The 26,230-nt window shown below is 31.5% G+C and overlaps 1 protein-coding gene across 1 annotated transcript in view; it reads right to left on the bottom strand.

Annotated features, from left to right (window-relative positions):
* The window catches only part of LOC142322980 (uncharacterized), a 410,052-nt gene that overhangs the window by 205,087 nt on the left and 178,735 nt on the right, over window positions 1-26,230 (bottom strand). Inside the window, exon 3 of the mRNA XM_075362075.1 lies at window positions 6,038-6,174. Coding sequence (XP_075218190.1) covers window positions 6,038-6,174 — 137 coding nt within the window. The remainder of the gene's footprint in view (window positions 1-6,037; window positions 6,175-26,230) is intronic.

Below are 26,230 nucleotides of genomic sequence, written 5' to 3'. Positions count from 1 at the left end.
AATAGCCCACGTATATCTTCTTCTTTTTCAATAGGAAATGTTTTTTATTTAAGTCAGTAATAAAATTATTAATTTACTCTTTAAAACGTTTTGCTGACGTAATTTACTAAAAACCGATTCGTAATGTAAAACTTAATTATTTTTGTGTTTTATTTGTTTATTAAATACAATATGTTCTGATCTAATACTATTTTAATTTGGTTTTAAATTATTTTCTAGCTTTTTTTGGTTTTGTTTTGATGTTTTTTTTTAAGCATAATTGGTAAATAAACAGATACAGAGTAGAAGTAAAATGAAATATGTTTTTGTCTGCCTAACTTAATGATTAATGTTATATTATTTAGAACTAAATAAAAATAAATAATAAATGAAATAGTATATGAAAAGATTTAAACTAACAGTTTTAATGATTAGCTATAAAATAATGAAGGTTTAACTGTTATTAAAAATTATGAAAGTTTTCTCTGATCCAAGCCAAAACCAAGTTACTTCAAATACCAGTACACTTCACAACTAAAACTTACAGCTTTTTCTTTACACCCTATCTTAACTTTCTAACATAAATCTTTTGTTGACATCCAAGAATCTGATGAAAATTTCTAAGTGGAAATTCTTCAACCTCTACTTGTGATTAGGCTATTATTTCTTTTACAGTATTTCATCCCCTCTTTAATATTCTGTGGTATTTCCTTACTTTCAAATAAAAGATCTCGATGTATGCATCCTGATCAATATATATATATTCATCCTGACAAATAAACTTTAATTAATATGATATACGATTAATTATTTTCGATTAGTTTATAGAAAGTTATATATATGTGGCCAGTACGCATGGAAAGCTATTAGTTTTAGCTATATTACAGTCTCTAATCAATATCATTATTGCAATATTTAATTTCTTTTAATCTACAACCGCTATTTAACTGATTCAACTTCTATTTAACGCTATTTAACTTCAACAAACTGCTTTTCCCCCATTCGATTTTTTATTTTATTACTTCGTTTCTTTCTTAATTTTTATTTATTTACTATTCTTTTTTTATAAAACGCTTGAAAAGTGAAATATTTAAATTACTGTTAATTAAAGGAAAGTAGGTAGCCTAGAAAGCTTTCGACGAGAAAATTGATTGAATCAATATGTACATGTTAATAATTTTAATAAATCTCAGTGATGTAATACTTTTGAAAAGGAATGTCTCCAATATTTAATTTTTGTTAAAAGGACGAGAGGTACATTGAGGATCGTGGGGTGGGGTAACAATATTTAAAACTTTTCGAAATAACTAGATCGTAGTTCTTTGTTTTATTTTTTACTTGTTCCTGGAAAACGACGCTTTTTATGGAAAAAAACTAACTTTAACAATATTATTATATTTCAATTTTTTTTCTTACTTGAAGGGCTGAAAAAGGTCATCAACACATCAGTTAAAGAAAATTTAGCTCTTTGTTTGTTCATATTATTTGAACATAACCAAAAATTACATTCTTATTGATATCACAAAAAGAAAAAAATACGCCATAAAACATGTCCAATTTATGTTTCGTAAAATAATAAACTCGTAAGTTAAGGGAGTGTAAATAGAATTTTAAAACCTTAAACACAAATAAAAATTAATGGTATCAGATAATGAGCAACGTAATAATTAGTTTTTAAAGTTAAGGTTATAGACTAGAATTCGGTTCAGAAAGATTAAATTGTTTGAAGGAATAGATTTCATTGCATTATAAAAGTATCAACTTTCTTTGAACGAGTTGGTGAGCTGTCCCAAGGGTTAAAAAAGCTGTTACATGCAATTACTTGGAAAGAGAAAGTTAGATAAAGGGAAAACCTTGGTATCAAAGCAACATCATAACATAAAAAGTAATTAGTAATAAAAAAAGAAGAAAAGGACTGAGGTATAATTGCACGCCTTCGCAGATCACATGTCTCTTTTACCCGAGGAACGGTGGAAGGCCAAGACGCAAATTAAAGAACTAAACAATCGACTAAAATGTAAATTAAAATCACCTTAAAAAAAATAAAATCATGGCCAATATTAAGAACGTACTAAAAAATTCAGAAATCAATGGTGAGAATGTTGATAAAATATAACATTTTAATTATCTAGGAGAATGGATCATTTGGAACACAATGAAAAACGTGCCATCGAATTCAGAATACCTGTAACCAGTAACCAAAAACCAGTACAATAAATTTGCATTCTAATTGACTAATAACACATACAATAAAATATAATTCTCTTGGAACGCTGAAATTAAACATTACAAAACAGTAGTAAAAATCTGCTTTGTACACAACGGAAACGTTGTAATGAATAAAAAAGAAAAACTGGATAATCTAGAAAGAGGGAATAAAAGAAAAAAGAAATGAAGAAAGAAAAATCATTAAGAAAATATTTGGTCTGAGATTTCAAAAAAGATAAATTAAACTATTTACCAATAAAAACCAGTACATTAAAATAGAATGACTTTCAGGCACAATAGAAAAAGTTAACTTTTATAGCCATCAATTCATAATGAATAATAATACTGCCACAAAAGAAATATTTGAATTCCTCAATTTTATAAAAATAAAAAGGAAATGGTTTAGTGGTTTCTTCTGTCATAACAGAAGAAAACATTAAAAAAGAAACAAACTAAGGGAAATATTAAAAAATGAATACCAATTTTCAGGAGAAATTGAAGTAAAAACGTGGACAATACATAAAATCAGAATAATAAAAGAAATCCATATACGAAAAAATAAAAGCCTATTGACCAAAAAAAAAGTAATACAGAACAAATCAGAGGTAACTGATTTAAAATCTCTCTAAGGCAGGTGACTTATTTTAGAGAAATAATTAGTACAAATCAACGGAGAAGTAACTAACTTTATGAAAAATGTAAAAGAATACACTACATTCGTTAAACTCAAATTTTGAAAATCCAAAGAGTTGAAAAATTATAAAATATGTACAAGAAACAATCTACCAAGATAGCTTAGAAAAAGATTGCAATACATGAAAAAATCTGGAAACTGTAGGAAAGGTATGGAATAATTAAGGGATGTATAAAAAAACTGTCTTTCCATGAATACAAAATTAAGACATTTATATAGTAATTAAACTCCAAATTCGTAATTAATACGAATGTTTGAATCTAAAAAATTAAAGAGAAGTATAAAACTGAGAAAAGAATTTGAAGAAAAATTTGACAACTCTAAAAATTGACAACTAAAATAATTCTGAAATATAAAAGCAAATAAATAAATTCTCTTCTATTCGAAAAGAAAGATAAGTTTTATTTGCATACTTCAAGGTTGGAAAAAGTAAATCGCAAAGGAAATAGTCGAATTCTTTAAAAACAGAAAAATCTTGTTAATCTGGCTCTCAAAATTCAGAAAAAACTTGAGGTAAAAAAAATTTCTTTATTCACTGTTTCGTAGAAAGAATGAAACAGTATAGTGAAATGACAAAGAAATGTGGAAAAAAGAACAAGCAACAGATTAAGGCGAAATGAGTTTTAAGCGCAACCTAAAATGGCAAAACCGCATAAAAGGAGAAATTATTATGTTTACTAGTAATACATAAACATTGTTGAATAAAATAATTATGAAATGAACAAAATAATAATTCTAAGAATTGAAAATGAAAATATGTGAACTCTAATTCAGGAAGAAGCGGGTTAAATAGGTTATGTTACCGTTGAGATATTTAGTTTGTGCTTATAAGAAACAATATAAAAAAAGAATTGAAGAATAATTTGTGAGTGAAATAACTACCTATGGATAAAAAAATAAAATTTCTACGATTCATTGATGATGTTTTTTTGGTAAAAATCAAAAATATTTTAGAAGAAATATAAAATGGCATATATTTAGTGCCAGGAAAGAAATCTAATTTAAAAATAAATAAGATTCTAACAAAAGTAATGAGATGGATATCAGAAAGGATGATAATGGATAATTAAATATTAAGATAAGGAAATACAAAGTACAATATAAGTAGGAGAATTTTGTTATTTAGGTAGTAAAATTACAAAGGATAGACAAAGTAATTCAGACGTCAAAAGAAGACTGACACGGGAAAGGAGAGCTTTCATGAAAAACAGAAACCTGCTTAATATAAAATAAGGTAGATCTGACAACAAGAAAGAAATTTCAAAAAATATCTGTGTGCAGCGCAGCACTTTATAATATTTAAATAGTGGACAGAATAAAAAAAGATAACCGAAATAAAAAGAACAGATATCTTACGTTACAGGTGTATGTTAAACAATACATGGTTTGATAAAATCCAAAATAAAGAGGTCTTAAAATCTATGGAAAAAGAGAGAAAGTTTTTGGCAAAATATTTTACAGAAATGTACTAGGTTGGTAAACCATGGATTAAGATGCCCACATTTAATAAATTAAATGATGGATGGTAGTTTTAAGGGAAAAACTAATAGCGGAGGACAATGAGAGGCCAACAGACCGATTGCTTTAAAATTTACAGGATACAATCGTCCCAGGAAAGGTTTAAAGGCATACATAGAGGTTTTAGCCCTTGGGAGTGAAGTTTCCAATTAAAGATATCTGTTAAAGAAAAAAGTAATATTTTTTTTACTTCATTTTATTTTATTTATTTTGAAGAGGTTACATTGCTGTTGCCATGACAACATAAATAAGTTGTGAAATTTTCCTTTTAAAAGTGTGTTTGTTTTTAGTCAGTTATCATAGTTACTACTATTCTGTCTTGTTTAGTTTTTTAAATATTTATAGTTTTACAGAAGTTTTATAGAAACCTGAAAAAGAATATAATCCTTTTTCAGAATAAAATTCTTTTTCAGGAAAGAATTTTTTCCTGGAAAATAATAAAATTTTTCTCCAGATTTCTATAAAACCTGAATAGAATAATTGTTATTTATCTGTATATTCTCACAACCATGAGGGTGACGAACACTTCAGCTGGTCTACGAGCTCACCTCCCTGGCTATACGGTAATAACGAGCGAAGCTAGCTATGGTAGTCCAGAGGCTCACGGGGCCCCTCAGGGATTCCGAGGAGGACCTGAGCCAGTCACGTGGCCCAAAAGGCCCCTGGGAGCCCCCCGGAAAGATGATCGGGCGAGTTAAGTGAACCCAGATCGGTAAGTAAAACATATAATTTTAGCATGTAGTAAATTTATATAGATAAGCGTAGAATAGAAATAGAGGAAGTTATCATTAAACCAGTTTACTGAACGATAACTTAAAAAAAAGAGTCTGTTGAAATTTGTGTAGTAATAAATAAAACAATGGCTACTAAAAATTGACAAACATATGAGTACATGTGTACTCAAGTACGTAAATCCACCTTAAAGGAAAGTGTTACATACTATCTCGTATTAATTTATTTAATTAATTTAGTTTAATTATTTTATAAACCTAATGACAGATTAAAACTTGATTTGTTTTGTCAAAGGGAACTTTTAATTTACTTTCAAATACACTGATCAGAAGACTTTAAAAAAAAATAATAGTTTATCAAAGCAGACAGTAGAGAAGTATAACTGTAGATGATCTATCTTTTTGCAAATATTTACTTTTTAAATAATAACGCATGAAAATATTCGTAACATTCTCAGTAATAAATACCAGTAGACAAAAAAAATATTTACCGGCATCTAACAGTGATATGACAGGTAATTTTTTATTTAAAGAAAAATCTAGTTTTTAAAGAGAATTATGTCAAAATCTTTTTGTAGTAATTTTGTAGATTTCTTGAGCTTGCTGTTTAATTTACTCGTAGATTAAAAAATAAAATTTTATCTTGGTACGACCAAAACCTATTTGTTTTTCTGTAGGAATATTTATTTACCCTTTTATGAGGATCAATTACACACTACGTGTAACAGAAATAAGAATACTATCCTTTGCGATTAGAATCTTTAAATGAAGTTCAAAAGCATCCACCAGCTTTTAAACAAGAATTGGGTTTAAATAATGTTGTAAAATAATTTTAGATCACATTCACCACTAAAAGAAAATTGTTTATAATAATAAAAAATTAAAATTAAATAAACAGTTGTCATACCTGAATAAGATCGCCTAAATCACCGCCACCTGCGGTAAAATTTAAATAACAAAGAAAAGGCAACCTATCTTCTCTCGGCCTACGAATTTCCAACTCGTATGTGCGGCCAACATCACCAAAGTACGTGCGGTTGCATGCTGAAAAAAAAAAAAAATTCATATTTTAAACGTATGTAAAAATTACAAAAGTTCATACACCGCGCTTCAGTTTATTATAATACCTTTATAATCACGAAAACAGCCAAAAATACATTACGATTAAATAAATTGGCGAAGAGCTACTGACTGAACGAAGCAATTACATAAAGGGTGGAGGCTGAATTGTAATGCACACTGGAACGTAACGGAAGAAAAAAAAAAATTGCACAAGTAACAGATCTTTAACTTTCCTCTACCGTTAACACTACAAACCCTGTTGACCCACGTCTTCTCATTTTCAGTTGCCATTGTTATGGAGTCGAGTACGCACGCCTGTTATGCCAACGAGTTTAAAACATGTAGGGAGTGAAATTTTAGCTGCAGGAAAAGTGATCGCTAGTAACATTTATCGTCGACTAAAAGCCGATTTTAGTGATGAAATGTCGATCAAAGTACTGTGAGTAGATGGTCAATAAAATTCCATGCATTAGAAGAAAAAGATAGTAAAGTGAAATTGAGGATGAACCTCGCAGTGGTCGACCTGACTGATGAGCACCAATGAATTGGTATAAAATGGTTTTAAAATACCTTATATCGACAATCCACGGAGCCGATAATTCTGCAAAACGATAACGCATAGCCATACATATCGCGTTCAACTGCCAAGGCTTTTTTGAAGTTGAATTTTTAACTTTTTTTTTTTCTCTACTCCCCTGGGCCGGACCGACTTGATGGTATTACGCCACCCAGAGGAGTGTCCGTTACTCTAATAGGCCCTCCTCGCCTACCAGCTATATACCGGCATGGCAGGTCAGGCCTACCGGTGGCTCTTTTGAGATTTTTTTTTTTATTCTCTATTATGTCCTCTATGGAACATCATACCTACAAGTCGTTAATTTTTAACTTATTCCACACCATTTACACTCATCAGAATTGACGCAGTGCGATTTTAATTCTTTCCACAATTAGAGAGGAATTTTAAGGAAATTCAATTCACCATTGATAATGAACTGAAGGATGCAATGAGATGGTGGATCAAAGAAAGACATACCTTTAGTATTCTTCAATGAAGGATTGAGAAAAGCTGGTTCACTGTCGAGAGAAATCTGTAGCTGAAAGTGATCAGTATGTGAAAAAATAAATGTAAGCTATTGCAGAAATTATAATATACTTCTATGCCGTACTTGAGGGCAGCCATAGCAGAAGCGGATGAAGAGCTTCTACATAACCTTTCCTCTAAAACTTACAATAAAAATTAACAGAAATCAGCAATTGCGACTCCTCCGGAAAAGAGGACGCATTGCTCCTTCCATATAGTTAGTGCCCCGTTGTGGCGTATTCCTGCTAGCCTATAAGCGTCAGCACGGAAAGGACTTCAGTGGACAGTCTGAAGGGGAATTACGTCGGGAGGACAGGTTTCATAAGCCTAGCCTTCCGCGGTCGGCCCATAAAATGGGTTCGATAACGCTGGTTTAACAACGGATTGGAATGCAATTAAATCCGTCCTTAAAATACTAAATAATAATAAACAAAACTTGAAAAATTAGACCCGCCATTTAAAAATAAACCTTTTAAAAAACACGCCCGATTAGAATCATCCAGCAGCAAAGGACTTTGTCCAGGTTCTGCGATTTGTAGGGAGAAATAAACTCCCGCCAACTTTGCATTCCATTCCATTCCTGCCGTACTTGTTTTATTTGAATATCTCTTTTCAAAATTCATTTTAATCCTTAAACTCGGAATCTCAAAAAATCCAGAAATTAGTTTTTAAATATTCATATGAATATTATATACATCAAAAATCAAGTTGATATTTTCAGTTGTAACACAGAAATTAAAAAAAAAAATTAAATTATTGTTACTTCATTTTAACCTTTTAAACTTCAAATTTCAAACAATCCTTTCTTAGTGTGCACTTACAGCGTACGAAGAACTTGTACACAAATTTTCATCAATTTATCGTCAGTAGGTTTTGCTGGGCGTTGATAAATCAATTAGTCAAGTCAGGAGAAATTGCTTTATAAACACAGAAAATGGAGAATAATTTGAAAAAAAGAAAGTCAAATTGATTTTGGGTTAAAAAAGTTTTTCGTAATGATAAAATATACCTATCATTGTTTAGGATTTAATAATCTGAACAACATGAGTTAGTCTAACAAATGTTGTAATACATTTAATTAACGCTGAATGATTTTATTACGAAACTTAACTTATTACGAGTATTACTATGTAAGTCAAATAATTTAAAGATAAATTAATGTTATTAATATTATAATTAAACTCTTTTAATTAAAATCTTATAAGATTAATATAACACATTCACATTTTAATAATACAATTTACTGTAAATAATTTAAAAATTTTTGAACTGGAATATATTTTAATAAACTAACTAAACTTTATTTAATAGTACTGTAAGCTTCGTAAGTGAACGAGTATGCAAACAGTGTTTAGATGTGATAATGAAGGGAAGCTGAAATGGGGTGAGTTGAGAGAAAGAAAGGGTGAAAATGAGTTTACGTGAATGTGTGTGTGTGTGTGTGTGCGCGCGCGCGCAAGCGCGTGTAAAACAGGGCGAAAGAGAGAGAGAAAAAGAGGAGAGTGAGGGGGAAGGAAAGTTGTTAAAGTTGTCATCGACTATGTAGTAAGGTGTAAGATAACTCTCCTACCCATATTAGTTTTGGTAGTGTTGCCGTGTTAAAGTAAAAGGAGTTGGTTGACAGCTACGTATCCGGGAAGTTTACCTCTTCGAAGGTCTTATCTCACGTCGGTCTCTCGTACCAATTCATGCGCGCGCACAAAACAAAATATACCAACACAAAACATATCCACTAACTCGCACCACATAACAGTAAGGTGCATCAGAGTCAACTGTGGGTATATATAGATGTATACTTTTTAACCTAACCGCCACTATAACGTATGTAACTACTTTGAAAATTCAGAGCAGTTGGTCTTTGATAACGTCCATCTATACAAAACTTTGTTTTACCGCTCCCATATTAATTTTAATCGAACCAACAGAGTATTCTAGAATAAAATTTACTCCATTTTCCAGGCACACATAAATAAACCACCTTTACGTTTTTATTTTTTTTTTTTTTAGTTTCCCGGCTATATATATATATATATATATATATATATATATATATATATATATATATACGTTTCACGCCCTAAGAACTCCATTAAGAACAAAAAATATAGATAGATGCATGTCTGTCGCACTACTTTTCACTAAATTCACTGGGAACAAAAAATATTTTTTTTTGTCTCAGGAAGAGAAGTATGTGATTCTGATAGAATTTTTTCTCCTGAATTCAAATATGATATCGGTTTTTGCCATCACGCAAGGTTTCCAAGAGACAGGCATTTATAATTTCAAACATTTTAATACTTTCTTCATTCTTAACTACAAAATATTCAAACATTTGACTCGCTTAGAAAGTAAGAAATGGCGATTTCTTATATAGAAACGGCGATCTGCTGTATTTCGCCTGTGGAGCATCCCTCTTCATGGTCCAATAATAATCGGCCAGAATGCTAGGATTCCATTTGCCTTGATACCTCTTTCCCATAGCTGAAATCTCCCGATGAAAGTGTTCTCCGTGCTCATCGGTCACTGCGCCAAGATTTTTCCGGAAGAAATCTAGGTGCGAGTGTAGGAAGTGTACTTTTAAGGACATATTATAATCCAAATTTTATAACATGTTATAAGATCGTTGACAATATCACGGTAATTTTTCGCCTTTCGATTTCCCTAAGAACACTTGATTAATATTTTTGAGTGCTTGCCAAGCTGCTTTCTCCAGTCGATTCAATAGTTTGTCAAACTTTACATCATGCATTAGTGACGTATTTGTGGACCCACAAATATTCCTTCTTTAATTTTTGCATAACTAATTTTAGGAGAAATCTGTTTCAAGTACATTAAACCAGGAGTACTATCCATGGCCTTGACGAAATTCTTCATTAATTCTAGTTTGATACGTAACGGAGGTAGATACACATTTTTAGGATTACATAATGGGTCATGTTTCACATTTTTCTGTTCAGGAATGAGTAATTCGTGTTTGGGCCATTCTTTTCTAATGAAATAGATTTTCTGTCCCTACTATCCCATTCACACAAAAAACAACTGTACTTTGTGTAACCAAGCTACAGACTAGGAATAAGTGCAATTATCTTCAAATCACCACAAATATTCCATTCATACCCTGCGTACTGAAGCTTTTCCAATATAAATTTAAAGTATCCATATGTGTCTATCATACTAGCAAAGTAAGCGACAGATACTGATGGGAATTTATTGCTATTATGCAGAAACACAGCTTAACTTTAAGGAACCAATGAACAAGCGCCATTCTGTTGGGTTATGTTCATTATAAAGTGTCTCCATAAGATAAGAAATGTCATTACAAAACACTAAGCCATATTCTTCAGAAAAATAGTCTTTAAATTCAGAATTACGATTACGATAAGTACATATCTTTGCATTCTTTTGAAGAAGATTCCATCCTTTCAGCCGGCAAGGAAGCATTTCAGACTTTGGATAAATTTAAACCTCGTATGAGATTGCTAAAATCTCTTGAGTCAGTAAATGAGGCTCAGATGAACTGCTTTGATCAAAAATTGTACCACCAAAATCTGTTCTGTTCTTTTTTATCCTTACTTCCATCAGACTCTGATCTCTCTTCACCTAATGTCACATATTCTGGAGGCTTTGGTATGGGCCATTCTTCGCAGTGCGAAACTGATCTCAATGCAGATAACAAGTTAGGATACACCACTGTATGTTCTGATTTTGACGTAGTCCCTTTGTTTTTTAAGCAGAAATAATAGTCAGAAGAGTGATCTTTGGCTTCCCTCCAAATCATAGGGATAGCAAACAGCATGTGGAATGTGCCATTTTTCCATGCAGGGAAAAGCCTAGAACACGATAAACAACAGATATGTGTGGCCCAGGCCCAGGTTTAGTCCCCGACTTTACACCCAAAGTAAAGTTCATAACACTTTTTTAGTAATGGAGTAAGGTTTCGCCTTTGGGATTTGAGCATCACATACATAACAAAAATTGTTAGGATGATTTAAACAAACTCTCGGAATTTTATAACTAACGACTAATTAAAAGAAATAAAGTTGTAAATATGTAATACGCAATAATTCAGACACACAAAGCAGTCACAATGACGTGTTTACTGGTTCACTACTATCTCACAACTGGTATAGTTCTGATGAATGTGTATTACACCAGATCACGTTTGTACAACGGTAGCATTGCTACCCTATAAGTTAGCTCATTTGTTTCCATAATATTTATAACGCTAAGGAGCTTTTACTTGACTGTGGATAAATGGATGAAAGAACGTTTTAAAATATTTAAAAAAAACTAAAATAAAGATAAACTGTGAAATGAAAACAGATATAAGGAAAATCATTAAATCATTAGGGAAATAAATTTTTGAAATATATATATATATAATATATATAATAGTATAATACTCAATGAGTTGTTATACTTGATTAAAATAGCTGGCAATGGCCAGCTGTTTTAATCAATATTTTTTTTAATATATAGTTTTTCTTCAAGACATTTTTAATCCCTAATCATTAATTTTTCTTAATATTTCTATTAAGCACCTTTCCATCTCCTATTCTCTATATCTCCTCATACTTTTCTTCTCCTTTACTCGTTTTTTTTTGCATTACATTTCAAAGCTCTGTAATTCATTATGTCTAATTTATTTTCCTTCATAATTATTGATCATATTTTCTGATAGATATAAAAATTCGTATTTTTCAATTTCATGAATTTTTTATTTTACCTATTTTAAGTTCAGATTTAACGCATGCACTTTTCAAATTATTTTCTACAGTAAACAGAAAGGAAAAAAAAACAAGAGTACTTGAATAAGCCCCCTAAGAATTAGACAACATCAAGAATTCACAGTCGTAACAGATCTAAGCATTTTCAGAATAGAAGACTAACAGGGTCAGACCTAAACCAATAGAACTGATAATGGGGAAAGAAGAAGTTTAGGATAAGGAAAAGGTGTGGGTAGTGAATAAGGACTATCGACTAAAGAAATCAAATTACGGACAAATAATTCCACCAGAAAAAACTTCAATGCCTTCTCTACGTAGTGGATATCCAACCCAATCACAATCCCTTGGGAGATAGTAGAATTCTCACTAGATGAAAACATATCAATGACATACGTTGACGAGATGAAATGTATTCCGCAATTAAATTTTTCCCTATTAGTGTTTACTATTTATATGTTCCCTGTTTACGATTTACTCAGAACTAATATTGTATGGCATAAGAAAATGGCTAACTGAACTATAAACTGATCAGGCAGAACCCCCCACTAGAGATTTAATTTTGAAATAGATTTTACTAGAAAAGGCTGTCCCGTGAAAGGACTTACTTTGTTAAGATGATTTTAAGAATAATAAAAAAACATAAGAAAGCTTAATAATAATAATTATAATTAAAAAAATAAAGAACAGAGTTGCGTAACCCGCAACTCACAGTAAAGAGTTGCGTAGAGTCTCGATTTAGTCCTTTACAGTCATTTCAAATACGCCGTAGAGTTTTTAAATACAAATGATTTTTTTTTTTCTTAAATGCCATAAAATAAAACTGAAAACGATTTTGGAAATCGATTTCAGATAAAGATTTTAGATCTCTACATGTTTTTGTAAAGTTACTGGTGATATTTCTCTAGGTAAGGGTCCGACGATTACAGCAACGTTTACCTGATATATAAATAAATATTGAATTGTACTATTCCCTTATAAGGAAAAATTTCGATTAAACTACATGCTTTGAAATAAAACCTGTTTAATGATATTAGAAGATACCTAAGAAAATGCGATATTAATTTCAGTCTTACCAGCTTGTCTATAGGGACCGAAAACTTACAACTAAGATATCATTTATAGAAATAATTTTGCCTAATTTGATGCTATGCTTGATGCGGTTTCTGAACCGCTGTTTAGCGGTTCAGAAACATTAGGATAAATTTGCAAAACAAAAAAAAATTAGGTACGGCCTTATTACATCATTGGATCGAGGCCAAATTGAACAGTCATTAAAATTAATGAAGATGAAAAATTTGTCTAACTTCCATGAGTTTTTAGTAATCCGTTTTGTAAATATTTTTAACCAGAGAACTCTTAAAACAATTAAGCCCATTAAGTCCCTACTTCTAAATCCGATCGACTTAAAATGTCAGTACTGTAATCAAATCATTTAATATTATCATCGAATCGAATTCAAAGTTCGTAAGATGTCGCTACAAAATAATTAAATGTTAAAATGGTGGTAAATACCCCATATAATGTCAATCTCCGTAGCGAAGTGGCAGGGTCTCAGCTTTTCATCGGAGTTGTCGGTCAGGCATGGAATTTTTTGCAAGCTATAAAATTCATTTTTCATCTAAAAATTTATACAGTGCGTAAGCTTGTTCTCTGTAAATAAATAAAGAAAATTTAATGACATGAATCTCACACTCATAGAAATATTTGAGTCAAATTTCAATTTTTCATGTATAGCCAGTCCGGAGATATTTATGAAAATAGATACATAAATTTGTAATGACCTTTTTGACACGTTGCGTAATGCGATGCGATCCTGCTGTCTCTGACGGTACCAGCCACCGAAGGTGGCGCCCAAGTTATCAGGATGTTACTATTCAGCTGTGAACTCAGTATCATTTATGATGAAAAAATATATTGCTAAAATATGTATAAAGCTGAAGGGTGCACGCGTTAGAACAGTATGAATTTTCCACAGCCTTTCCTTCTAGCAATAGCTGCATCAGCATCAGCTGAGAAAGTAAAAATGGGATTTCAATTAAATGTTAATTAACAAAATAATCAACAGATGATTTGAAGCTATTTGCAAAATTTGATCAGTATTCAAAAAACGACCTTCTAAGCAGGCCTTAAAACTATCTTTAAAGTAAAGGTCTTTATGCAAGGCCAACCTTATAAAGTAAATAGAATAAACGTTTTAAATGCCCTAGAAAGTTAAGGAACACTTAGAAAACTTGTCAGATAACACAAGTGGCATTCTTAAGCAACCTTGTTACTCGGAGGTAAGGTGAGTACGGTGTAAATGTGGGCTGCACGGTTAGACACAGAGATATACTGTCGGCTCTGCTCTTCAACTTGGTTCTACACAAGGTAATAGAGAATCTTCATATCAGACGAAATATTACCTAAAGAATCGTCGAGGTGCATGCATATGCAGATGATAGCATTGGTAGCCAGGAGTACTGGAAGATGAGGGAAGAGACATATGCCTGGAGGTGAACGAGGGAAAGACTAAATATATGAGGATGACAAGATCAAAAATGGGATGACGAAATGGTGAAGTGAATGGGAAATTTGGCCACTTAAAATGCTGATGGAATCTAGTAAACAACTTCAAATCAACTGTAATTTTTTTCTCTTTTAATTAACATTTTATTTAAATTGAAATTCCACTTTTATTTTCTCATCAATAGCTACAGCTAGAACTAAAAGGGAAGGTAGGATACTTGCATCACATAGTAATAATTATATTCGTGACTATGACTATATGATATATAGTCATAGTCATAATATATCCGTCATAATCAAGGGAAAACATAGAGTGGGTAGGTTATTTTACATATCTTGGTAAAGAATTCACCCAGGAAAATATAGTGTCCCAAAAATTTTTAAATAAATAATGCTGTAACAAACCTAATTTTGCAAATATGAAGTCACCAAGGAAAACAAAAAAAAAACTAATAGATTTTTTGTACGTATTCTTTTCTAATCCTTGAATAAACAAATAAAAAATAAGCTTAAAAAAAAGCACTTCCAGAATTTTGGGTTATATTTATAAATAAATGCTTAAAAAAAACTTACAATAATAATTAAGTAATTGTAAACATACTTTAAAAGAATTAATTAAGTTCCGTCTATTTAAAAAAATCACGTAATTTATAAACTTCCATCAGATTGGAAAATACGATAAAATTCATAGTTCATTAAGAGTTGAATTTCTGCTAGAAAGAATATCAATATATATATATATTTATATATTGCTATACATTATATCAATGTTTATTTCAGAGTCGATATTGAAATTAAATTATTATAGACGTTGAATACTGAAACCAGGGATGCTAATCTTGAACTTTCTTCCACAACGGAAGGAAACACCATGAATGCATTGCTTGATATTCAATAGAATTCAATTTCTTCACGTTCCACTCCGTTTATTTTTCAACATTCTTTTCACAATTTCTCATCTTTCTCTCTTCGTTTATAGATTTCTCTATCTCTTTTTGTTTATTTTTCTATCTCTATCGCTCCTTCAAAACCGCAATACCACGTTGGTATTCGATTTGTGTTCGGCCACTAGGGATTTGAGAGTTGAACCGAATTCAACTCGACTGAAATGTCGTAGTCACAATGAAGACGTTGTAACATTAGCAAACAATCAGATTTTCTCTTTTCTAAAATGTCAATAAAACAAGCATAATACTCATATGTTGTTGAATTTTACTATAAAATGAAATCCAATTTACCATTTTCTGCATGTATTAACAGTAAAAAAAAGAAAAAAAGAAATATTTAATAATAAAAAAAATCAATTCGACTATTATTTAAATTGAAGTGATACTGACAGCTGTAATCAAATGCCAATGTTCCACTTCGATCTGACAGCACCATTTTCATATCTAGATTAAAATCAATAGATAAATTCCATCTGTTAATTGAATTAATATCAATTTTAAAGCAAATAAACCAATAAATATTTTGATTGGCAACATAGTAATACATTATATAGAACATATCAGGGAAGGATAGATATGATACTCAAAAGGATAAGAGAAACAACTGTCCCGGTATTTTCCTAAACGGAAGAAGGGGAATTATGGTAAAATCTTGTCATAGAATTCAAAATTAATTATAATATAAAAAATAATATGGGGTTAAGTCATTAATTATTTAAAACAAAATTACATGAAATAATACTAAATTAAGTACATAAAAACATTAATTACATAAAATAACAATATAATAAATCACAATTCGGAAGAGGTTAATGAAATAACCTATTTCGGATTTGTTTCCGGATTTCTATGTGTAAAATTTTGTTTAAGCATCATAAGATTTACCGGAGGGGTTAATAAAATATGGAAATTAAAATGCTCCGACCTCGAAAAGATATATTTTTTCAGTTAGAGATTACTACATCTCAAGAATTCAAGAAGCCCTTACGGCATGTACTCAGAAATATTAAATTGAAAAGATATAATTGCGACATCATCATTTTAAATAGCATTGAAAAAAAATGTTGATTAAAAAACATCGAGTTATAACTGTAATTAAAATAGCGCCCATTTAATGCTTTTATTTCATAGTTAGTTCTAAAACTGACCTACAGTACACCGTAAATAGTGGTTTTATACTATAAATTTCACCGTTTTGACATTTGTTAACTTTAATTTTTTTATATTTAACCGCTGAAAAATTATTTATGGACTATCATATTCTTTATATATACTCTCATGTGTACATATATATATATATATATATATATATATATATATATATAATAACACTTTTTGATTAGCAATTTTTATCTTAGCGTTTTTTTTTTTCAATTTTTTTACGTAGGTTATTAGGATATATTCATAGTGGTTGGTTGTGTTGGTTTATTTCAATAGTGCTTAAAAGTTATTTAGAAGGAAATTCTATTTTCTTTCTTTTGGTAATTATTTAATTTTTTAGTCCCTATTTTTGGGTTGGTTATTTCTTTATTGTTTTGGTTGCTGTTTCCCTTTAGTTTTAATTTTGTTGGATTTGTTTATGGTTTATTTTTTTTGTGCTGTTCTGTATATATATATTTTCTATTTTTTTACTAAAAATACATATGTAATTTTTATTATCATCTTACCATACATTTGTCATAGGAAGTTCCTACACGTTTCGCCTCATCAATGTATCAGCATCATCAAGGAATAAAAAATTCTCCACATCACGTTTCGTTAGTGTTTCTCAGTATAGGCTAACACTCAGAATGGATAACACGGCAAGTTTGCGTGCTTCTTGTAAATATATCCTTCAATGTGTAATATTGTGGTGTGATGTTATGTGTTTTTTGTGTAGTATGTAAGACTGACGAGACGTACTGTAGATAATTTCATTCCCTGATGATACAGATACACTGATGCAGCGAAACGTGTAAGAGAAAGTATTCCTATTAGAAATCTTTGGTAATAAGATAATAAAAATATTATGTATATTTATATAAATAATAGTGGAACGGATTTAAAATACCTGAGGTGCAAGATGCAGCAGATAGAGTTAGTTTCACACACGATTATTAAATAATATTCATTATAAAACAATCCTTTACGAAACAAAAGGAATCAATTTTTTTTTTTTTTTTGATGTTTTTAGGGGCATCTTTGGTCATTAGCCCCAACCCACTTCAAAAAAAAATAAAAAAAAAAGGTTCAGTAATTCATTTTCATGAATCGAAAATGTTCAAAATTTTGCATTCTTCTATAAGTTATATCCAAAAAATTACTTCCTACGCTTTCCTTTCGGCCATCCTTTCTTCCGATGGATGCCAGCTCGCACCTATTCAGGAAGGTTCGGCCTATTAAATGTTAAAACATACGAGGCCGAAGGTAAAACTTCACCATTTCTTCGCATGGTTAGTCTGCGACACTGAGTCACTCCCTGACTCGACATTTCTTGTACAATTTCTTCTTCTGTACAATTAAGAAGATCGCGACAAATAACAACTCCTCTGGATGAGTTAAGTGTGCTATGCGGTTGGACAGAAACCGCAAATTCACCGATCTTCTTCAACGCCTGGACTTTCTGGCTTTGCACGTCGTTGATGGTTTCGACGTGCAATCCATTAAAAGTATTTCGGATTTCTTTAACTGGACCACCAGTACAATTATTAATCTCTCTAGCGATTAAGAATGGACTAACTTTTTGGAAGTTTCCATTCTCCTTTGTAATAATTAAAAATCTTGGCTTAGATACGTTATAGCCAAATAAACTTTTCTTGAAGTCTTACTGATTCTATCAGCATCTTTCTTTATCTTATCAGATTCCTTACTTTTTCCTCTTCGCTTGTGGCGAATCGGAGGTTTGTAAACGAGGGTGTTTACGTGCACCCTCTGCCACGTTTATTTGTTCATGTATGTTCATTGTGTTAATATCCCTTCTGTAGCAAGGCTAGCCGCCGGGGTACACCCCCACTCCAGGGCTACTAACCTTGGAGGTCCGATCCGGTACTCCGGTGAAACCGGCGTATGTCCTGGCAGAGAGCGGATGCGCAGTCTCTGCACTGACTCCAAGCTCCTACTCACCGAAGCTTTCAGAGCTCCCATGCACCGACAGACATGGGCACCATTACTACATGCTTGCCATTGCAGGGGGCATGTGGACAACGGAAGGGTCTCCGTTACACTTTTTTTTTCCCCTACTCTCCCCGACCGGATATTCATTTAAGTATACTCAGTCGGGGAGAGTGTCCTTTTACTCTACGGGAGCGTCCCCCGCCCACCGGTTGTACACCCGGCACGGCAAGTTAGCTCCCCCGGTCTCGGATCTTTAATTTTATTTTATTCGCCTGCCTCTAATCCCCTGCCTCGGAGACGGGGTATGGCTACGCCACCTCCCATCCCCTCAGCAGGGAACCGGGTCTCGGTCATTATGCCTTTGCCTCTAATCAGCGGCACCGACCCCACTAAGCGCCGAGGCACCCGCAGGAGCGGCACCGCCAACCGGGACTCGGTCTTTTATTTGTCCCACACTCCCCAGGAGTTCCCCCCCTTCTCAAGAACCCGCACACCCGTGGTGTGCGGGTTACACCTGAACACGGGTGTCCGTTACACCTGCAATAACATTGACCCTGGCAATGCTCTAAGTTTGGTATGTGTCCACTTCCTAATCAATAAATTGTTCATATCCTTCAGGTAGCCGAAAAATCCAATCCGTCTGTTGACCTGAAGATGGAGACAGGTCAATAAAGTAATACATCCGAGAAATTTACTCGGAGCCCCGTTAGCCAGCTATATGTATTGTACATAAGTACAGCTGTTGCCGCCCTGGACGTGGAACGTAGATGTTGTGTTGCGGACGTGGGGATTACCTACCTCAGGGCAGGAAGCAATTATTAATTGGGATAAATATTCCGTGTATTTCTTTGAACTTAGCAAACAAATGTATGTATTTCTGACTAAATAAAAACAACAGCCAACCATTTCATTATAAATAATATAAGTAAACGTGACAAGATTGTATGTTATTATTAAACTAGATTTTGCCAATTTTTGTGAATAACTACAGAGTTATATCAGTCTGTGGTACTTAACATATAACGTAGAAAAATAAAATATATTTTATTTCTTTAATGTTACTCTTATAAAGAATAAATTTTCATGAACTATCAATATCGTGTAAGAATGCATTTAAACTGAACAAGTTAAAACTTGATATATGGTATATATTAAATTAAATTAAATTTTGTTCTCGCTTCATGTAATACCTTATAAAATTATGTGACACTTATAAAAAATAGCGTAATTTTAAAACAGACAAGGATAATCAGTTTACTAACAGGATTGCATAAAATATATGAACAAATTTTTATTATACTTTAAATAAAATGATTAGGTGACAGAAAATAATTTCATAATAAAAACGTTTTTCATATTTCCAAAATAAAATTTTATATATATGTATATGCAACAAGAAAAAGAGAAATTATTAAAAATATGACGTTTGATAACAGTAATAGAGTATATGAAGATTGAAGGCAGGAAATAGAAAGTACAAATGCAATTCAAGCAATAGTACTCGTATATTAGATAAAAACTTTTAAAATTAAATTTATCATATTTTCAGCCATCAGTTTAATTTCCTAACATCCCTAAAATTTCATAACATCATCGTATTTTTTTTTTTTTAAGTATACTATTGTATTTCAGATGATAATTCAGGTCTAAAATATATAAAAACTTTATTCAAGTAATTTATACATATATTATGATTAAAAATATTTATAAATAAATAGTATGAGAGGTGGAAAAATATTTAAAAAAAATTTTTTTGTTTCTTTTTAACATCAATTACTTTATTTTAATTAATTAACTTTTTAGTTTCTTTTTTATTCACATCTTCAACATTTCCAGGTATTTTTCCTTTCTTTTTTTTGTACAGGTGTAAGATTGTTTTCGTTTTTGAACTCTGTTATGTTTTACAGTCTCTTTCTTCTAATGAACATTTTTTTTATATCTTCTTGAGCTTTTTTAATTCTTCCATGTCTTTCATTTTCTCTGATCCAGTAATTATTGTCTTTTATACTACTGCCCGAGAAGGAGTGTAATATATTTATTAGGGTGTTTGTATGTACGGAATTATGTTTGTTCCACAGTAGCAGTTCAGCGGCTGAACCGATATTTATGTATCACCCCGATTTGGAATCCTTACGTTACCGGGAGTATCATAAGCTATATATATATATATATATATATATATATATATATATTTATACACACTAGGTCTGTAAGTAAATAAATGAATGAGACTATTTTTTTTTTTTGGCAGCCAAAGTGGCAACACTGTAAAGTTACTAGTAAACATATGGTTAAATGAAAAGCTGATTTATATTAGGTATTTTTAGTCTATTGTTGCTACGTGAGACGTAAGAAAACTTTTCATGAGACGAGTTTTTGTTGTTCATTACAAAAATGAGTGATACTAATTATGAGCAACGTTGTGCAATCAAGTTTTGCGTTAAACTCGGTAAGAATGCTATTGAAACTTTTTAATAATTGAAAAGAGCGTATGGAAATGACGCTCCGTCACGAGCCCAAGTTTTTAGGTGGTTTAAAGCATTTTTAGATGGCCGGGAATCAGTTGCGGACGATCCACGCTCTGGAAGACCGTTAACGTCAAAAAGTGGCAATGTTGAGCGAATCAGAGATTTGATATGGTACGACCAGCAATTAACTGTCAAAATGATTGCAGAACGATTGAATTTGAACCGTAACACAGTCCAACAAATTTTGACAAAAGAATTGGACATGAAGAAATTTGTGCAAAATTGGTTCCAGAAAACCTCACTAGTGAACAGAAAAACAACAGGGTGGAAGTGTGCCGCGATCTGCTAACGAATTGACACTAACCCAGATTATTAATGATGATGAATCTTGGATATTTGAGTAATCAAAAACAAAACGCCATAGTAAGGAGTAGCGCACTTCAAACTCACCACGTTCCAATAAAGCAAAAATGAGCAAATCAAAAATCAAAACCGGGCTAATTTGTTTCTTCAATAGTAATGGCATTGTCCATAAGAGTTTTGCCTACAGGATAAACTGTAAATCAATACGTTTACCGAGAAATCCTTGAAAGACTGCGGAAAAAAGTTGCCCGCGTGAGACCAGCCATCAAAGACAACTGGATGCTGCATCGTGACAATGTACCTTGTCACACTGCATTCTCCGTTAATGAGTTTTTGGCAAAGAAAAACATTCCTGTAGTTCCTCAACCACCTTATTCACCTGATCTGAGTCTCTGCGATTTTTTCCTGTTCCCGGCTTTAAAAAAACACGTCAAAGGACACCATTTTGGAACAGTAGAAAACATAAAAAAATTTAACCGAACATCTGACGCATATTCCGGTTTCTGAGTTCCAACACTGCTATAAAGAGTGGGAAAACCGTCTGAAGCATTGCGTGGCTTTCCAGGGGAACTATTTCGAAGGTGCCAGAGTCCACGTATAATTGGTATATAAATAATAAGTTTTTCTGAACCATTCTCATTACTTTATTTACAGATCTCGTATATGCAGGTGATTCAGAAGGAACGGGAAATAATATGGAAATTGATTCTAAAGCTTGAAATAAAGAAAAAACTTCATACAAACATATGTCCGAAAACGCTTTTTTATCGCGTTAAGGTTAGCGAAAAATTTCGCATTGATTTCAGTTTCCCCGGTGAAATTTCAGTATAAGGGTTAACCTTGAATGTTTCTTATTTGTTATCTGAAAAATCCAATAAAACTCAGAACTGTATTTCCCATAGTTTCATAGTTTTCATAATATCCAACGTAAAACAGCAAAAATGTGTGACGAAAATTTTTTTTTAGATTTAGTACAATAACTTTGTTAAATGATTAATAAATGCGTGAATTTTATTATAAAAACTTGTTGAAAATTTAATTCTGAGAAAATTGGTTTAAAAGAGTGTGAAAAACAAAACAAAAATCAACTTTTATTAATAATAACAAACTTAACAAAAAAGTCTTATGAATTTGTAAAAATAAAACAGTTGTCTATAGTACAATAAATTTAGATCTTACAAAAATTCAAATATTTTTAATTTACTTTAAAATCAAAATACTCACTGTATTGTGGATGTATATTTGTTCCACCGTAGCAGCTCAACGACTGAACCGATTTAGTTGCATGATCCGAATTTAGTTATATGATACGTAGATAAACGCTATATATATATATATATATGTAAAGGATTGAAAAATAATCATGGCCGCCATTTTAAGTCCTAATTTTTTGCTAATTTTTAACTTTATTACCAAGACGCTTACCATATCAATCTGATTCCTCTATCCGAACTTGAGATATATAGTTTTATATAAAAATAACAAAATGGCGGACAGAAGGAGAACGAAGAATAGATTGCTATTTTTCCTAAGAATATTTTTTGTTTAGTTTTATTAGTAGAATCCGAAAAAGTACAGCCAGACCACCGTTTTAAAAACAATATATTTTTACATTTGATAAAAAAATAACTAATTCAGTTGATCAATTGTTTTGTTCATAGTGATTCTATTTTTTTCTGAATCTTATAAAGTTATTTGATTCGCCCGTTAAGGTTAACATTCTCGTTAGCTAACAACCTCTTTTTAAATAAATATATTCCTTATACGTTACTGTAACGTTTAAAAGATGTTTTATTCTATTAAAGAAAATATGAAATAAATTGTTTGAAAGTAGCTATAAGTCTGCTACGAATACGTAAACTTTCATAAACTATCTTACTTGTAATAAAATATATATACATATATGTATGTACGTATAGATTCCTATGAATTATTAAATAAAATATCTAAGGTAAAATGGGTAATGATTCTAAAAGATGAATGGTTTTGTCAAACCGACGTGTCTAACACACATTTAGCACCCAAGGGAATCTATATTGTTCCCTAATGGTACTAAAGGAACCTAAGATCCATAAGTTATGTATAGAAGAATGTAACAGCGTCTAAGATGTCACTTGTGTTCCGTACGTGTTACTATACTCATAGACACCTGCTATCATGTATTGACTGGTTAAATATTTCCCCCATTGTAATATCAAGACTTACACACTGGTAACAAAGGGTAACAAGGGTGTTTCTACACCCTTCCCTCTCATAATAATCCCCCATCTTTACTTATAAATATTTCCCTCTCCCTCCTACAACTTTAAACAAACTTAACAACGTCTACAACTTTACATTAACTGACTTTAAAACTTCATGACACAACTCCGTGCTGCAATCTTTCTCTCTGTTTACTTTTTATTTTTCTTGTACTATCTACTTTTATGTGTATATATTTTCTTACTAAACAAAATATTATTTTACAAAGAGTTTAAGTTAAGTTTCAATTTTTAACCCGAAGTAATTTTACAGTCATGTAACCCAATGTTACTGACAAGTACATTATTAAAGAAAAAGTTCAGGAGAAAAGAAACTAAGAAAGAAAAAATAAAATAAAAATTTGGTCTTTATAACATTTAAGTAAATTAAAAATTTATTATTATAGTTTTAAAAAAAATTTAAATAACTGTTTTTTATATATGTATATATCTTTTTAAAGTTATTTTAATTTATATTTGAAAATTTCTTCTTGTTGTAATACTGATTAATTTATTTGCTATAGAATTGTATTTGATAGATCCTAATGACACCATAAGTGAAAAGAGGTGCCTTGTAAACTAGTCAAACACTGATAATAGGCATTAATTAATCGGGATCGTTAGCAATGACGGTCTATAAAAACAGTAACAGATCGTTTCTGAATAGAGCTTTACGATTGTGAACTCATAAAGCTAAAAAAATTACTAAAAAAGACGATGACTGACTAAACTGGGAATTTTAATCTCGAAATGATCTTAAATAAACAGAATTCGAGCTAGCAAGTAGTGGCCCCATTGTCGGGAATTCTGGGCGGAATGATCGACTGATCGAGCATTTCTGATTGATCGTCGTCTACATCTCATGTAATGTAGTTGTTATCCCATCCCTGACAGTGCTTTAATATATACATACAAAACATCTTCAATGCAGTTGAAAGACATTGGTAACATGGCTCTTGATTGGTTGAGTATGGCGCTTGGTAACTATCACGAATGGTTGTTCTGACTGGTTGTTGTGATTCGATTCATTGTACCCTATTGGTCAAAATAATGAGTCTCCCGATTGGCTGCTTTGACTATATCATTATTAGTTACTATCAAAATTTTACTATTCATAACTTTTGAATTTATTGTTGTAATTATAAAATTAAACTTAAATTCAGTAGACGAAATTTCTCCATATATCAATTTTTATTTATATATTGGAGAAGCATTTCTAATTAAAATGATGAAGAAAAAATAAGTTTTAAATATTATTATACTTAAAAAAATCTAAAAAGCAATTTTTACTACGATGGCTTCATTGTTTTAAGATAATACAAGAGTTATATTTTTTGGATTGACAAAATACCGTAGTTTGTATGAAGTAATAAAAGTATATTCTACTTTTAAATAGAAATTTATAGTATATTGTATTATATAGAAAAAATCAGTTTAAAAGAAGCCCCATCATTTAATCTAGTTTATAAATAACAGTCTATTAGTAAACACTTATATAATAATTTGCTGAAGGTGTTGAAAATGATGTTCATCCACTTCTTTGCACATGTCAACACGTTTGAGCATGTTTCTGGCTATTCTTGTTAGCTGTACTTCATCTATTTCCTGGGTGGCATTGGTAATGTTTGTATTCAACTCCTGCAGGTTTCTGGATTGCTCCTATAAACAATTTCTTTTAAGTAACTTTACAGAAAGAAATCTGGACAAGTCAGATCATGGGATTTTGGTGGGCACAATCCTTCAATTCTTCCCTTCCTTTTTTCCCTTCCTTTCAATTCCCGGTTTCACCAGTTCTGACTACTAACATACCAAGGTGAAACCACGTTTCATCTGTGAAAAATACTTGATATAAAATACCAATGTTGCCTCTAATGAAGTTCTTGAACCATTTACACTAGTGAACCCGTTTAGTAGAATCGGCATTAGTTAGGTAACGGAAAAATTCAACATTTCAGCAATGTAACGGATAACATTTCAGCAATCTCCTCAATAAGTGAGCGCTGAATCTAGTGCAATTTTCTTTTCCCGGCTTAGTCTCTGCAAAGATTTATGAGGAGCTCTTGCAACTGCCGCTTTAATGTCCTGTACGACCTGCGTCGTTAAAACTGAACTATGTCGGGCACGTTTCCAGTTTAACACCGAAACTTTCAGAAATTTTTTAACTATCTTCTGACTAACACTTCTCACTGGTGCTTCCTTTTGAAATTTCCTCCGGAACATTCGCCGACATACAACATGAAATTTTGTCTCTAAATATATCTCCATCACGAGTATACGTTTTTCAACAGTTAGCGAACAACAACACACGAATACCCAATCTTTTCACAATCCAATGATCGAAAAAGACGGGCAATATTCAAATATGCAGACAGTAAACAGTTTCCTTCAATTCAGCTCCAACATCCAACATCATCCACATTATTTTACCCATTTGACAACAATATATGCATTTTAAAAAACATTTGCATTTAGTATAACTACGGAGTTATGCGGCCACTTTTAAGTTGAACACTGTAGTACAGGATTTATATTTCCTTTATTGTGTGAAGATAATTATGTTTAATCCGTTTTTTTCTTATAGAGATTTCCTAAATAAAATCCTTGCTTATAAATA

The sequence above is a fragment of the Lycorma delicatula genome, chromosome 4 (genome assembly GCF_047948215.1).
Source record: "Lycorma delicatula isolate Av1 chromosome 4, ASM4794821v1, whole genome shotgun sequence".
NCBI classification, from domain to species: domain Eukaryota; kingdom Metazoa; phylum Arthropoda; class Insecta; order Hemiptera; family Fulgoridae; genus Lycorma; species Lycorma delicatula.
The sequence above is the reverse complement of the archived record's forward strand: the minus strand, read 5'-3'. Positions and strand labels throughout refer to the sequence as shown.